At 52.5% G+C, this 17,512-nt stretch overlaps 1 protein-coding gene across 1 annotated transcript in view; it reads right to left on the reverse strand.

The window, feature by feature from the left end:
• LOC116940664 (adhesion G protein-coupled receptor A3-like) overlaps window positions 1–16,918 on the reverse strand; it is a 113,373-nt gene extending 96,455 nt beyond the window's left edge. Inside the window, exon 1 of the mRNA XM_032950791.2 lies at window positions 16,491–16,918. Coding sequence (XP_032806682.2) covers window positions 16,491–16,816 — 326 coding nt within the window. The 5' untranslated portion in view covers window positions 16,817–16,918. The remainder of the gene's footprint in view (window positions 1–16,490) is intronic.
• Window positions 16,919–17,512: the final 594 nt, after the last annotated feature.

Genomic DNA, 17,512 nt, shown 5'->3' on the forward strand with positions numbered 1-17,512 from the left:
AATGAAGCCCTCTTCATTCCTCTGTCGAAGCCACCGGAGCCCCACGTGGTGGGTAACGAAGTGCACAGTTTCTGAGACAACAACAAGTGGCGGTGACTTCACCCAAGGCACTTGTGCCATGCTAGGCGCACTTTTGAGGTCACGTGAAGTGTCGAAGGCCCGCTGGAAAGAGGTGACGAAACAGACCCAGGTGCCATGGGTTGACTGACTGAGACGACTGGTAGATGCACCAACTGTGCTCCCCACTGTGAGGCGAGAGAAATATCCCTCCGTATAGCCTTAACAGACCGCTGGGGCAAGTGCTGTTAGCGAACACCTATGACGGTCGACACGGCACACGAGGGGGTGGGTGGCCAGCGCCATGCCGCCTTTGTCTCCCCAGTGGCGATGTTTACACGTCGCACGAGTACTCATTTGAGGCTGAGTCGACCTCGGGGTAGCCACAGAACCGATTCAGATAATCGTCACTGGTGTTGCCGGGTTCGTAGTGCAGCGCGCTAACCGCTACACTACCGCTCCCCACACACCGCCGTGAAACACACACTCACCACACACACACACAACACACCACACATACACAACACACACCACACACGTACTACACACCACACACACCACACACCACGCACACCACACATACCACACACCACACACACCACACCACACACACCATACACCCCACATACACCACACACACACACCACACACACACACCACACACCACACACACACCACACACACACCACACACACCACACACCACACACACACCACACACACCACACACACACACCACACACATACACACCACACACACGCCACACCACACACACCACACACACGCCACACACACGCCACACACACCACACACACACCACACACACCACACACACACCACACACACACACCACACACACACACACCACACACACCACACACACGCCACACACACCCCACACACACCACACACACACCACATACACCACACCACACACACCATACACCCCACATACACCACACACACACCACACACACCACACACACCACACACACACCACACACACCACACACACACCACACACACACCACACACGCCACACCACACACACCACAGACACACCACACACCACACACACACCACACACACACACCACACACACACCACACCACACACACACACCACATACACCACACACACACCACACACACACCACACACGCCACACACACACCACACACGCCACACACACACCACACACACGACACACACACCACACACACACCACACACACCACACACACCACACACACACACCACACACCACACACCACACACACCACACACACCACACACCAGACACACACCACACACACACCACACACACCACACACACACCACACACCAGACACACACCACACACACCACACACACACACCACACACACACCACACACCACACACACACCACACACACACCACACACCAGACACACACCACACACACACACCACACACACCACACACCACACACACCACACACACACCACACCACACACACCACACACGTACTACACACTACACACATCACACACCACGCACACCACACATACCACACACCACACACACACATCACACACACCACACACACCACACACACCACACCACACACACCACACACACACCACACACACACCACACACACCACACACACCACACACACACACCACACACACCACACACACACCACACACACCACACACACACACCACACACACCACACACACACCACACACACCACACACACCACACACACACCACACCACACACACCACACACACCACACACACCACACACGTACTACACACTACACACATCACACACCACGCACACCACACATACCACACACCACACACACACATCACACACACCACACACACCACACCACACACGACACACCACACACACCACAGACACACCACACACCACACACCACACACACACACACCACACACACACACCACACACACACCACACCACACACACACCACATACACCACATACACCACACACGCCACAAACACACCACACACACGACACACACACCACACACACACCACACACACACCACACACACCACACACACCACACACCAGACACACACCACACACACACCACACACACCACACACACACACCACACACACCACACACACACCACACACACCACACACACACACACCACACACACCACACACACCACACACCAGACACACACCACACACACACCACACACACACCACACACACCACACACACCACACACACACCACACACACACCACACACACCACACACACCACACACCACACACACACACCACACACACACCACACACACCACACACACCACACACACACCACACACACCACACACACCACACACCACACACACACACCACACACACACCACACACACCACACACACCACACACACCACACACACACCACACACACCACACACACACCACACACACACACCACACACACACCACACACACCACACACACACCACACACACCACACACACACCACACACACACACCACACACACCACACACACACACCACACACACACCACACACCACACACACCACACACACACCACACACACCACACACACACCACACACACACCACACACACACACCACACATACCACACACACCACACACACCACACACACCAATTGGACAGCGCTCGGCGCGCGCCTCCGCGTCTCTCCGCCGACGCCGCTCCGCGCGGGGAACCGCTCAGACGAAGGGCGGCGAATTCGCGTGTCGCGAGTGTGCGCGCGGGGGCGGTAGGAGTAGGAGGAGGGTGGTGGTTGTCGTACGAATTCTGCCGCGTCAGAATGCCTCTCCCCTCTCTTTCTCTCTTTCTTTCTCTCTCACTCGTGTGGGATCGCGTCTTTCTCCCCGTAAATGCCAAGGCGTGTCACCGACGCCTCAGATTCTCTCTCTTGACGTTCTAGAGTTTAAAGGGGTAGGGTAAGGCGGCAGCGGTGGTGGTGGTGGAGGGTGTGTAAGATCGAGGAGAAAGAAAGGGGCACGTCGCACCGTGAGCCTGTCTGACGGGTCCGGTGCAAAAATGTGCCGAGCTGCGTCGTGAACGCGGCCGCGCTTCCGTACCCAGCAAACGCGGAACGTTGGCTCAACGTTGGCCCAACGTTGGCTGAACGTTGGCTCAACGTTGGCACCGACGGTTCCAACCGCACGCCCAGCGCTGCGCGTCTGCAGACGCAAAGTCAGCGCCCCCCAGCAAAGGAAGAGACGTCGAGAATGAAGAGGTCCGCTTACACGCGCACGTCCATCCGCGCTGTTGGCTGAGGGCCTCCACTCGGCGTTGCGGGTCGCGGGGGTTGCTTGACCACACTTCAGCGTGGGCCGGTGAAGATAGGAAGCAAAGACGCTGAAGCAAAGTACAGTACAACAATGGATTGTGCTGCACTGACTTCTGCCGATAACAATAATATTTGTGGCAATTTTATAGAGCGGCGCCGTAACATTTTATTTTTTTAATCTTAACTATTTAAAATTGTTTTACCAGGTAAGGCACACTGAACTATATAGCTCTTTGTCAGAAGGGAACTGGCCACAAATGATAGCTCAACGAAGTGACTCATCATGTGGAAATATATTGCAGCCAAATACCCTAAAAGCAGCATTCTAAATGTGGAGGGAAAAACCGCAGGACCCGGACAAATATCCACGCGACCAGGGGGAGAACATGCAAGCTCCAAATATACAGGCGTCAAGGTCGGGATTGAACCCACGATCTCCTGTAAACCTGGCGAGGTAGTAAACATCTCACGGCGCCCTCCCACGCATCCTACGGCACCCGCTTAGCTTCCGAGATCTCACAAGATCAGTACCGAGTCCTACTTTACGAGAAGTCACCAGTGGTTGTTGTATGGACAAGCTGACCCCCGCCGTAGGAATATGGAATGTATAGAACTGGCTCAGTACCAGCAACAACAGAGATGAGCACCACCCCCTAGCTCGTGCGAGCAGTGAGCCTCCGACTTTTGAACCAATTTCGGAGGGGAGGGTTGATGGATCACACACGAACACACGTTGACTGAAACTCCCAAATCCACCGGGCCGCAAGGTGGCCAAGAAACGGCAGTACAGCAAGTGGACTCTTGCCGTCATCTATGCCGGGCCATTAGTCTTGTCCATCTTGTCTCTGTTGTGATGGCGGTTCTCCCATCACTCTGGTTTCCTCTGACACGACAACCAAACGCTCGCTCGTGGAATTGGCCAAACGTCCCAATGTAGCAGGACCCTCCTGGGAAAGACTACAGAGACTCGGTGGGGCTTTCCTGGGGAAATAGAGGGCGAGCTTATCATTGCGGTGACATTACATAACCCACAACTTCACCAGGCTACGTGTCATGTTGTGGATGCTTTTGGTACCGCAAGAAAACAACGGCTCTTCCCTTTCACCAAAGCGCTCAACTTTGAGCGGTGAACTCATCCACACATGATTTTAGCATATTGCTGGTCTACCAATCGTCTAAGGTGGTGGTTCCCGACCTTCCTATGTATATTATTGGTTCTTTCGGTAAAGTCACGTATAAGGGAAACAATAAAATAATAAAAATATAAAACAATACAATTCTCACGACGTTTCGACTGCAACACAAGCAATCATCATCAGGTGTGAAAACCACAGCAATACAATTTTGAAAAAAGTGGCGGTCTTTTTTCTCCAAATTTTTCTTGCTGTGGTTTTCACCGCCACTTTTTTCAAATGTTCTTGCTGTGGTTTTCACACCTGACGATGATTGCTTGTGTTGCAGTCGAAACATCGTGATAATTTTATTTTTTATATTTTTATTATTTTATTGTTTCCTTTCTACGTGACTTTACCGAAAGAACCAAGAATATGAATCCCTGCAGTCACGAAAGCTTTAAATAAAAATTTAACGGCTCTTCCCTTTCACCACAGCGCTCAACTTTGAGCGGTGAACTCATGTCCGCGTTAGTCGAGGGCCACACATGATTCAGCATATTGCAGGTCTACCAATCGTCTAAGGTGGTGGTTCCCGACCTTCCTATGTATGTTGAACTTTCTTTCGCACCGTGCATAGCCAACCGTGCTCATCGGAGGTGCAGGGGGAAGGACAACAAATGAAACACAAAAAGGAGGTCTAAAGAAATGAGCTTTCAATTAATCCGGCGTTACGTTGTCAACTCTCAGAATTCTTTATGCGGAACAGTAAACAAATATGACGAATTGGTTTGGTGATGCTGCATTGGCAGTGGTGCACGACGCCAATGATGATGATGCCTGGAAAGCCGAAATGAGCTTACAAGAAGTCACAAGCACCTCGTGACAGAGACGACGACGCCAAAAGATCCCTGGCTTCAATCTCCCGCGGAGCTTCTGGGGCCACAACCACCAACTAATCCGCATACGCACACGAACCACAGCGAGCAGATGCGGTTATACTTTGATGATGATGATGCACGAAGGGGAAAATTAAAACAAAACTCAACTCTCCGGCAGTGCGCGGCGACTGGTCACCCCAGAATAGACCGTGGAACATCGAACAACTCGATGCCCGAGTCACAAACAGGAGGTGGGATGCATCGTCAGAACGACTCCGCTACTCCTGTCGCGACCATCTGGCTCGACCACCTCGCTGTAGATTCACAGCTGTTAGCCACGACATCGAACATCAGCCATAAGGGGAAGAAGCACAAAGCAAATAACAACAAGCTGACACACGTTCAACAATAACACTGCCTAATGATTTCTTTCAAGGGGGTTTGTCAATTACCCAATAGCTACTATTAGGTAACTAGTTATACGCCAATTAAAAAAAAAGAGACTGGTGATGAGAAAACCATTTTAAAAAACTTAACTCTCATCAAGAACCCGGTAGTTGTAAAGTGGAGTCTCCAACCCTTATTATTCACTCTCTTTGGCCATTGCTTGAAACATCGCCTACTACTGTATATATATTACGTTTAAAGCCACACAGTGCTAGCGACAGATGCATTGGGTTTTTAAGTAAAAAAAAATATAATAATGCGCTGTTCTGCGGAGAGAAAAAAAATAATCCGACCTGCAAAAGTTCCGCAGACCACTTCCAACGGCCCTGGTTTGGAGTCACGATCGACACTGACCTCCACTGATCTAAAAGCGTTCAATGTTTGTCCACGGGTGCTTGTGGACGCGTAACTAACAGCAGCCTGCTTGGTCGCTTAAAGTAATTTCGAATGATGCTGAAAAGGGGATTGTTGTGTCAATCTGTCGTCTGACAGCTCCCACGTCGTGATTAATGGTAACGGAGAGAGGAAAAAAGAAAACAGAAATCTGGTGGATAATCGTTTGCTTACTTTGGATAGCTGCACTTTCGCAATTTCCGATTCTAACGGAGGAAATTGAAACAACCGCACGGTAACACTGCTACTCAGTAGTAATAATAATGATGATGTGCGGGGCATGGTGACGGCCTTGGTTAGTACACCACTGCCCTATGGCTCAGATGGTTTGATTCCTGGCCATGAATAATATCACCGCCGAATAATCAGTGGTGATGTCTGGACCGGTCCCGGGTGCCTACTTCACCAACCTGCACGGATCAGCGTGTGGAAGTGTGGTCAAACCACCACCCTCCTTGACCAACGTGGTGACGGGAGGTCATCATCCAGCAGTGGACTGGCAAAGTCCGTTGAAACTCAAGACTTGAAAATCAAGATTTTTTTATTCCAAGAAGGTCACGTTCCGGATGTTTGGTCATGCCCTGACTGACACGCCACACCCTCTCCTACTTCACGTCCATGCGTGGGGTTTTCGCCTGCTGGTCCGGTTTCCTTCCACATGTAAACACTCGTTAATTGGCTGATAACACCTCGATATATCGAGGACCGCAGACCTTGGGGAGGGATATATGGTGCTTGCACACTGCCTGGCTGCCTTTCCTGCACGTCCGTAGCTCCTCACGCCGATGAGTCGTTCGATCTTAGGGAGAGCGCGCTTTACAAGTTGGAATCATTCATATAGTTACCGAGTATAATTGCAGGAGTGTAAATACACTCAATGATGGGAGAGAATTTCATTCCCACGGAGTGAACTTAAGTTTCCCTGCGGCTGATTAACGTGGGAAAGTGGCCTCTGTCATGGGGAAAAGGGGAAATGTACTTTGCAGAGTTGGCTGCCTGGCAGTGAGGGCTACAGTGCAGGTGAGAGACAGGAATCAGTTGAGAAAGATAACTCGGGTGAGTGTCAGAACTCTAGGGTGAGACACAACTCCGGAGAGAGACAGAACTCAGTTGAGAGCTCTGGGTGCCACAGTCACACACGCGCACGGACACACATACACACACGCGTACGGACACACATACACACACGCGCACGGACACACATACACATACGCGCACGGACACACACACACACACACGCGGGGCTGTATAATCTCCCGGATGCATAACTATCTGCTAAGCGGTGCATAATAATTTCCACCGTGGCCTCTATTTGCCGAGAATAAAGCCAGAGTAAAGAGACGATGTTTGTGCAGCGCGCAAGTCTCCCCGTATCTCACGACGAGTGTAAATCCGGCTTATTTAGACAACAGAGAATTGCGTGAACGAATGGATCACAGCATACAGTACTTAATCACCGCACGCGTGAGTGGCACACACGGAGGGAGGCGAGCCACCACCACCAATTATTTGAGCGTCACAAAATATAATCAAGCGAATGATTATCTTGCAACTGGCCCCGTGGGGGAAAGGGGACGTTTGGCTCAGACGAAGGAGCCAAACTAATCATCTAACGTTTGAATTGTGATGTACTGAAGCTCTATCTTGACCGATCAATGTGCGTGTCGAATAGAACAATGAGTCTGAATATGATCGTGGGGAGCGGTGGTGCAGCGGTTAGCGCGCTGCGGTACGAACCCAGCGATCGCAGTTCGATTCCCGCTCACGGTCAACACCGGCGACGATTCGCTGAAGTGGTCCTGGGCCTCCCCTAGGTCGACTGAGCCTCAAATGAGTACCTGCTGCAGTGTCTAGTAAATATCGCCACTCGGGAGACAAAGGCGGCCGGGCGTGGTTGCTGCCGGCCTTAATAGGTGCTGCTCGCTCCCAACAGTCTGTTAAGGCTACACGGGGTGGAGGCGGGGGGGGGGGTGATTTTTGTTTTGTGGAGGAATATTGTTGAATGTTAAGCAAAAAAAATCGTGCCTTTGTTAATCACGTGTCGATTGTGCAGCCGTGAAATACAAACGAGCACTGAGCAGAGTGCGCTTACGTAACCATCACGTGACCCCCCCCCCCGGTTGGTAACATAGAGAGATGGTTCGGAGCTGGCCCATTTGTCGACGGAACGAGCGGAAATGTTAGCGGCAAAACACGGCGACGCGAGAAATACTAAATTGAGTTTGCTTTGGGAAAGGTGTGCGGAGAGAGAGAAAGAGAGAGAAAGAGAGAGAGAGAGTCGAACTGTCGCGCTAAGACGCAAGACGCAGACTCGCAATGCTCCGCTTCAAGTGACTCCCCTTGGTGATGGTCCCCTTCTGTCAGCGGTGGGGCGAGCGTAACGTTTGGCCGAAGCGGTGCGCTCCTTGTTGTGACTCTTCGAGACGATGTTTGTGCCGAGCTAATACCCGAGTTGCAAATGAAGCCCGGGGCTACGCAAAGATGCCAACTTTATTCCGGGGGGGGGGGGGGGGGGCGGGGAATCGATCTGTCCGAACGAGTTCTGTACTCGAACACCCATGAAGGCGCACACCGGGATGACGGGGGCAAGCGCCGCGTCGTGACGCATCTTTGTCAACCTATTGTGAAGTTTGCTTCGGGAAAGGTGTGCGGGGAGATGGAACATCGTGCGAAGACGCCGAACACACGCGCGGACACTGCGTTCCGAAAACCAACACGCAGATGACGCCTCATCTGTGACTACACTCTCAAAACAATACCCCCGTCTCTTTCTTTATATAACATACACCACTCTCTCGTGTTCACCTTCTGAAGCGCTCGCTCGTCACCGTGGCGTGCGCGATGACCACCACAGCCACGTGACTTTTCTTTCGTGTTGTGCGCGGTGCTTTTTAGCGCCACAGGGCGTGGATTTGTAGCGTTTATTTTCATTTGTTTGCTGGTGACTTTGTATTTTATATCGCTTCCAGTGCTTTTGCTGCTGGCGGCAATAAAAGTTGTTTAAAAGTCAAAAGTCTACCACACTCCACACTCTCTACCACACTCCACTCTCTCTACCACACTCCACTCTCTCTATGACTCTCCACTCTCTCTACCACACTCCACTCTCTCTACCACTCTCCACTTTCTCTACCACTCTCCACTCTCTACCACACTCCACTCTCTCTACCACACTCCACTCTCTCTACCACTATCCACTCTCTCTACCACACTCCACTCTCTCTACCACACTCCACTCTCTCTCTAACACTCTCCACTCTCTCTACCACTCTCCACGCTCTACCACACTCCACTCTCTCTACCACACTCCACTCTCTCTACCACTCTCCACTCTCTCTACCACACTCCACTCTCTCTACCACTCTCCACTTTCTCTACCACTCTCCACTCTCTAACACACTCCACTGTCTCTATCACACTCCACTCTCTCTACCACTCTCCACTCTCTCTACCACACTCCACTCTCTCTACCACACTCCACTCTCTCTCTACCACTCTCCACTCTCTCTACCACTCTCCACTCTCTACCACACTCCACTCTCTCTACCACACTCCACTCTCTCTACCACTCTCCACTCTCTCTACCACACTCCACTCTCTCTACCACTCTCCACTCTCTCTACCACTCTCCACTCTCTCTACCACTCTCCACTCTCTCTCTACCACACTCCACTCTCTCTACCACTCTCCACTCTCTACCACACTCCACTCTCTCTACCACAGTCCACTGTCTCTACCACTCTCCACTCTCTCTACCACACTCCACTCTCTCTCTACCACTCTCCACTCTCTCTACCACTCTCCACTCTCTACCACTCTCCACTCTCTCTACCACTCTCCACTCTCTACTACTCTCCACTATCTCTACCACACTCCACTCTCTCTACCACTCTCTACCACTCTCCACTCTCTCTACCACACTCCACACTCTCTACCACTCTCCACTCTCTCTACCACACTCCACTCTCTCTACCACTCTCCACTAGCTCTACCACACTCAAATCTCTCTACCACTCTCCACTCTCTCTACCATTCTCTACTCTCTACCACACTACACTCTCTCTACCACACTCCACTCTTTACCACTCCCCACTCTCTCTACCACTCTCCACTCTCTCTACCACTCTCCACTCTCTCTACCACATTCCACTCTCTACCACACTGCACTCTCTCTCTACCACTCTCCACTCTCTCTACCATTCTCCACTCTCTCTACCACTCTCCACTCTCTCTCTACCACACTCCACTCTCTCTACCACTCTCCACTCTCTACCACACTCCGCTCTCTCTACCACAGTCCACTCTCTCTACCACTCTCCACTCTCTCTACCACACTCCACTCTCTCTACCACTCTCCACTCTCTACCACTCTCCACTCTCTACCACTCTCCACTCTCTCTACCACTCTCCACTCTCTACTACTCTCCACTATCTCTACCACACTCCACTCTCTCTTCCACTCTCTACCACTCTCCACTCTCTCTACCACTCTCCACTCTCTCTACCACACTCCACTCTCTACCACACTCCACTCTCTTTACCACTCTCCACTCTCCACTCTCTCTACCACACTCCACTCTCTCTACCACACTCCACTCTCTACCACTCTCCACTCTCTCTACCACTCTCCACTCTCTCTACCACTCTCCACTCTCTACCACTCTCCACTCTCTCTACCATTCTCCACTCTCTACCACACTACACTCTCTCTACCACACTCCACTCTTTACCACTCCTCACTCTCTCTACCACTCTCCACTCTCTCTACCACTCTCCACTCTCTCTACCACTCTCCACTCTCTCTACCACACTCCACTCTCTACCACTCTCCACTCTTTCTACCACTCTCCACTCTGTCTACCACACTCCACTCTCTCTACCACTCTCCACTCTTTCTACCACTCTCCACTCTCTCTACCACACTCCACTCTCTACCACTCTCCACTCTCTCTACCACTCTCCACTCTCTCTACCACACTCCACTCTCTACCACACTCCACTCTCTCTACCACTCTCCACTCTCTCTACCACACTCCACTCTCTACCACTCTCCACTCTCTCTACCACTCTCCACTCTCTCTACCACATTCCACTCTCTACCACACTGCACTCTCTCTCTACCACTCTCCACTCTCTCTACCACTCTCCACTCTCTCTACCACTCTCCACTCTCTCTCTACCACACTCCACTCTCTCTACCACTCTCCACTCTCTACCACACTCCGCTCTCTCTACCACAGTCCACTCTCTCTACCACTCTCCACTCTCTCTACCACACTCCACTCTCTCTACCACTCTCCACTCTCTACCACTCTCCACTCTCTACCACTCTCCACTCTCTCTACCACTCTCCACTCTCTACTACTCTCCACTATCTCTACCACACTCCACTCTCTCTACCACTCTCTACCACTCTCCACTCTCTCTACCACTCTCCACTCTCTCTACCACACTCCACTCTCTACCACACTCCACTCTCTTTACCACTCTCCACTCTCCACTCTCTCTACCACACTCCACTCTCTCTACCACACTCCACTCTCTACCACTCTCCACTCTCTCTACCACTCTCCACTCTCTCTACCACTCTCCACTCTCTACCACTCTCCACTCTCTCTACCATTCTCCACTCTCTACCACACTACACTCTCTCTACCACACTCCACTCTTTACCACTCCCCACTCTCTCTACCACTCTCCACTCTCTCTACCACTCTCCACTCTCTCTACCACTCTCCACTCTCTCTACCACACTCCACTCTCTACCACTCTCCACTCTTTCTACCACTCTCCACTCTCTCTACCACACTCCACTCTCTCTACCACTCTCCACTCTTTCTACCACTCTCCACTCTCTCTACCACACTCCACTCTCTACCACTCTCCACTCTCTCTACCACTCTCCACTCTCTCTACCACACTCCACTCTCTACCACACTCCACTCTCTCTACCACTCTCCACTCTCTCTACCACTCTCCACTCTCTACCACTCTCCACTCTCTCTACCATTCTCCACTCTCTACTACTCTCCACTATCTCTACCACACTCCACTCTCTCTACCACTCTCCACTCTTTCTACCACTCTCCACTCTCTCTACCACACTCCACTCTCTCTACCACTCTCCACTCTTTCTACCACTCTCCACTCTCTCTACCACACTCCACTCTCTACCACTCTCCACTCTCTCTACCACTCTCCACTCTCTCTACCACACTCCACTCTCTACCACACTCCACTCTCTCTACCACTCTCCACTCTCTCTACCACTCTCCACTCTCTACCACTCTCCACTCTCTCTACCACTCTCCACTCTCTACTACTCTCCACTATCTCTACCACACTCCACTCTCTCTACCACTCTCTACCACTCTCCACTCTCTCTACCACTCTCCACTCTCTCTACCACACTCCACTCTCTACCACACTCCACTCTCTTTACCACTCTCCACTCTCCACTCTCTCTACCACACTCCACTCTCTCTACCACACTCCACTCTCTACCACTCTCCACTCTCTCTACCACTCTCCACTCTCTCTACCACTCTCCACTCTCTACCACTCTCCACTCTCTCTACCATTCTCCACTCTCTACCACACTACACTCTCTCTACCACACTCCACTCTTTACCACTCCTCACTCTCTCTACCACTCTCCACTCTCTCTACCACTCTCCACTCTCTCTACCACTCTCCACTCTCTCTACCACACTCCACTCTCTACCACTCTCCACTCTTTCTACCACTCTCCACTCTGTCTACCACACTCCACTCTCTCTACCACTCTCCACTCTTTCTACCACTCTCCACTCTCTCTACCACACTCCACTCTCTACCACTCTCCACTCTCTCTACCACTCTCCACTCTCTCTACCACACTCCACTCTCTACCACACTCCACTCTCTCTACCACTCTCCACTCTCTCTACCACACTCCACTCTCTACCACTCTCCACTCTCTCTACCACTCTCCACTCTCTCTACCACATTCCACTCTCTACCACACTGCACTCTCTCTCTACCACTCTCCACTCTCTCTACCACTCTCCACTCTCTCTACCACTCTCCACTCTCTCTCTACCACACTCCACTCTCTCTACCACTCTCCACTCTCTACCACACTCCGCTCTCTCTACCACAGTCCACTCTCTCTACCACTCTCCACTCTCTCTACCACACTCCACTCTCTCTACCACTCTCCACTCTCTACCACTCTCCACTCTCTACCACTCTCCACTCTCTCTACCACTCTCCACTCTCTACTACTCTCCACTATCTCTACCACACTCCACTCTCTCTACCACTCTCTACCACTCTCCACTCTCTCTACCACTCTCCACTCTCTCTACCACACTCCACTCTCTACCACACTCCACTCTCTTTACCACTCTCCACTCTCCACTCTCTCTACCACACTCCACTCTCTCTACCACACTCCACTCTCTACCACTCTCCACTCTCTCTACCACTCTCCACTCTCTCTACCACTCTCCACTCTCTACCACTCTCCACTCTCTCTACCATTCTCCACTCTCTACCACACTACACTCTCTCTACCACAATCCACTCTTTACCACTCCCCACTCTCTCTACCACTCTCCACTCTCTCTACCACTCTCCACTCTCTCTACCACTCTCCACTCTCTCTACCACACTCCACTCTCTACCACTCTCCACTCTTTCTACCACTCTCCACTCTCTCTACCACACTCCACTCTCTCTACCACTCTCCACTCTTTCTACCACTCTCCACTCTCTCTACCACACTCCACTCTCTACCACTCTCCACTCTCTCTACCACTCTCCACTCTCTCTACCACACTCCACTCTCTACCACACTCCACTCTCTCTACCACTCTCCACTCTCTCTACCACACTCCACTCTCTACCACTCTCCACTCTCTCTACCACTCTCCACTCTCTCTACCACACTCCACTCTCTACCACTCTCCACTCTCTCTACCACACTCCAATCTACCACTCTCCACTCTCTCTACCAAACGCCACACTCTCTACCACACTCCACTCTCTCTACGACTCTCCACTCTCTCTACCACTCTCCACTCTCTCTGCCACACTCCACACTCTCTACCACACTCCACTCTCTACCACACTCCACTCTCTCTACCACTCTCCACTCTCTCTACCACACTCCACTCTCTCTACCACACTCCACTCTCTCTACCACTCTCCACTCTCTCTACCACACTCCACTCTCTCTACCACACTCCACACTCTCTACCACACTCCACTCTCTCTACCACTCTCCACTCTCTCTCTCTACCACTCTCCACTCTCTCTACCACTCTCCACTCTCTCTACCACACTCCACTCTCTACCACTCTCCACTCTCTCTACCACACTCCACTCTCTCTACCACTCTCCACTCTCTCTACCACACTCCACTCTCTCTACCACACTCCACACTCTCTACCACACTCCACTCTCTCTACCACTCTCCACTCTCTCTCTCTACCACTCTCCACTCTCTCTACCACTCTCCACTCTCTCTACCACACTCCACTCTCTACCACTCTCCACTCTCTCTACCACTCTCCACTCTCTCTACCACACTCCACTCTCTACCACACTCCACTCTCTCTACCACTCTCCACTCTCTCTACCACACTCCACTCTCTACCACTCTCCACTCTCTCTACCACTCTCCACTCTCTCTACCACACTCCACTCTCTACCACTCTCCACTCTCTCTACCACACTCCAATCTACCACTCTCCACTCTCTCTACCAAACGCCACACTCTCTACCACACTCCACTCTCTCTACGACTCTCCACTCTCTCTACCACTCTCCACTCTCTCTACCACACTCCACACTCTCTACCACACTCCACTCTCTACCACACTCCACTCTCTCTACCACTCTCCACTCTCTCTACCACACTCCACTCTCTCTACCACACTCCACTCTCTCTACCACTCTCCACTCTCTCTACCACACTCCACTCTCTCTACCACACTCCACACTCTCTACCACACTCCACTCTCTACCACTCTCCACTCTCTCTACCACACTCCACTCTTTCTACCACTCTCCACTCTCTCTACCACTCTCTACTCTCTCTACCACTCTCCACTCTCTACCACTCTCCACTCTCTCTACCACACTCCACTCTCTCTACCACACTCCACTCTCTCTACCACACTCCACTCTCTCTACCACTCTCCACTCTCTCTACCACAGTCCACTCTCTACCACTCTCCACTCTCTCTACCACTCTCCACTCTCTCTACCACTCTCCACTCTCTCTACCACACTCCACTCTCTACCACTCTCCACTCTCTCTACCACTCTCCACTCTCTCTACCACACTCCACTCTCTACCACTCTCCACTCTCTCTACCACACTCCAATCTACCACTCTCCACTCTCTCTACCAAACGCCACACTCTCTACCACACTCCACTCTCTCTACGACTCTCCACTCTCTCTACCACTCTCCACTCTCTCTACCACACTCCACACTCTCTACCACACTCCACTCTCTACCACACTCCACTCTCTCTACCACTCTCCACTCTCTCTACCACACTCCACTCTCTCTACCACACTCCACTCTCTCTACCACTCTCCACTCTCTCTACCACACTCCACTCTCTCTACCACACTCCACACTCTCTACCACACTCCACTCTCTACCACTCTCCACTCTCTCTACCACACTCCACTCTTTCTACCACTCTCCACTCTCTCTACCACTCTCTACTCTCTCTACCACTCTCCACTCTCTACCACTCTCCACTCTCTCTACCACACTCCACTCTCTCTACCACACTCCACTCTCTCTACCACACTCCACTCTCTCTACCACTCTCCACTCTCTCTACCACAGTCCACTCTCTACCACTCTCCACTCTCTCTACCACTCTCCACTCTCTCTACCACTCTCCACTCTCTCTACCACAGTCCACACTCTCTACCACACTCCACTCTCTCTGCTCGTATTCACGCTCTCTCTACAATACTTGGCACTCCACCCATACAGTGCAGTACTCGTACCGACAAGACGGTATTGACTCAACGCTCCAAGACTCCGCACCACTCTCTATCCCAGACTTGACGTCTCCCAAACTCGCCCACCTCCTCCCATTGCCACGTAACCTCCCGCGTTTTCCTTCGCCCCCCCAAATCACCCCCACACAATCACCCACCAGCGGTACCCACATCCCCCGACTCCTTATTCCGTGTACCCTCCACTCCTTCCCTTAGCCCCCCCCCCCGCCCCCCCGATTCCCCGTTACTCACAGCGTGACGGTGCGAGAGGGCAAGACGCCGGGCGGCAGCACCTCGCCGAGCGAGCCGCTCGAGCAGGTCACTCTGCGCGCAGCCGCGTGCCGCGCGGGTCCCTTGGCACGCTCCTCCCCGCAGCTGCACTCGTCCACGGCCAGCTCGGAGCACGCGAGGGCACCCGGGGCCGCGCCCAGCCACGGGGTGACGAGCAGGAGGAGGAGGGCGAGGGTCAGCGCCGCCGCGCCGCCGCCGCCGAAGCCGCCGCCGCCGCAGCCGCAGGCGGTGTCGGGCGTGCGGCCCCGCGATGAGGAATCAGCGCCTCGCTCGGTCCGTGTCGCCATCGGAGCGGCGCGGACGCGCTCGCTGCGCTACTACCACCGCCCCCCACCTTCTCTGCCAGAGTCGGATAGCAACCCTCCAACACCCACCCCACCCTCTTCGTTGGGGTTCCCACCTCCCTGTTCCTCTGTCCTGGTGGTGCCCCCCCCCACCCCACAACTGTCTCCACGGTCCGATAAACAGACCCCCCCCCCCCTTCTCTCGAATTCAGTTCGCCGTCTCCTCTTCTCGCGCTGCTCCGGCGCTCTGTGGCATCGTGGAGCGCAGCGGCAGCAGCCCCAGAGCGCTGCTCTTGCGCCCGCTATATTTAGACACACGTGTACACACACACACACGTGTACACACACACACGTGTACACACACACACACGTGTACACACACACACACGTGTACACACACACACGTGTACACACACACAGACACGTGTACACGTACACACACGTGTACACACACACGTGTACACACACACACACACACGTGTACACACACACGTGTACACACACACGCACACGTGTACACACACACACACACACGTGTACACACACACACACACGTGTACACACACACACACGTGTACACACACACGTGTACACACACACGCACGTGTACACACACACACACACACGTGTACACACACACACACACACGTGTACACACACACACACGTGTACACACACACGCACACGTGTACACACACA

The sequence above is a fragment of the Petromyzon marinus genome, chromosome 9 (genome assembly GCF_048934315.1).
Source record: "Petromyzon marinus isolate PM22_M1 ecotype Great Lakes invasive population chromosome 9, UKy_Petmar_22M1.pri1.0, whole genome shotgun sequence".
Classification (NCBI taxonomy): domain Eukaryota; kingdom Metazoa; phylum Chordata; class Hyperoartia; order Petromyzontiformes; family Petromyzontidae; genus Petromyzon; species Petromyzon marinus.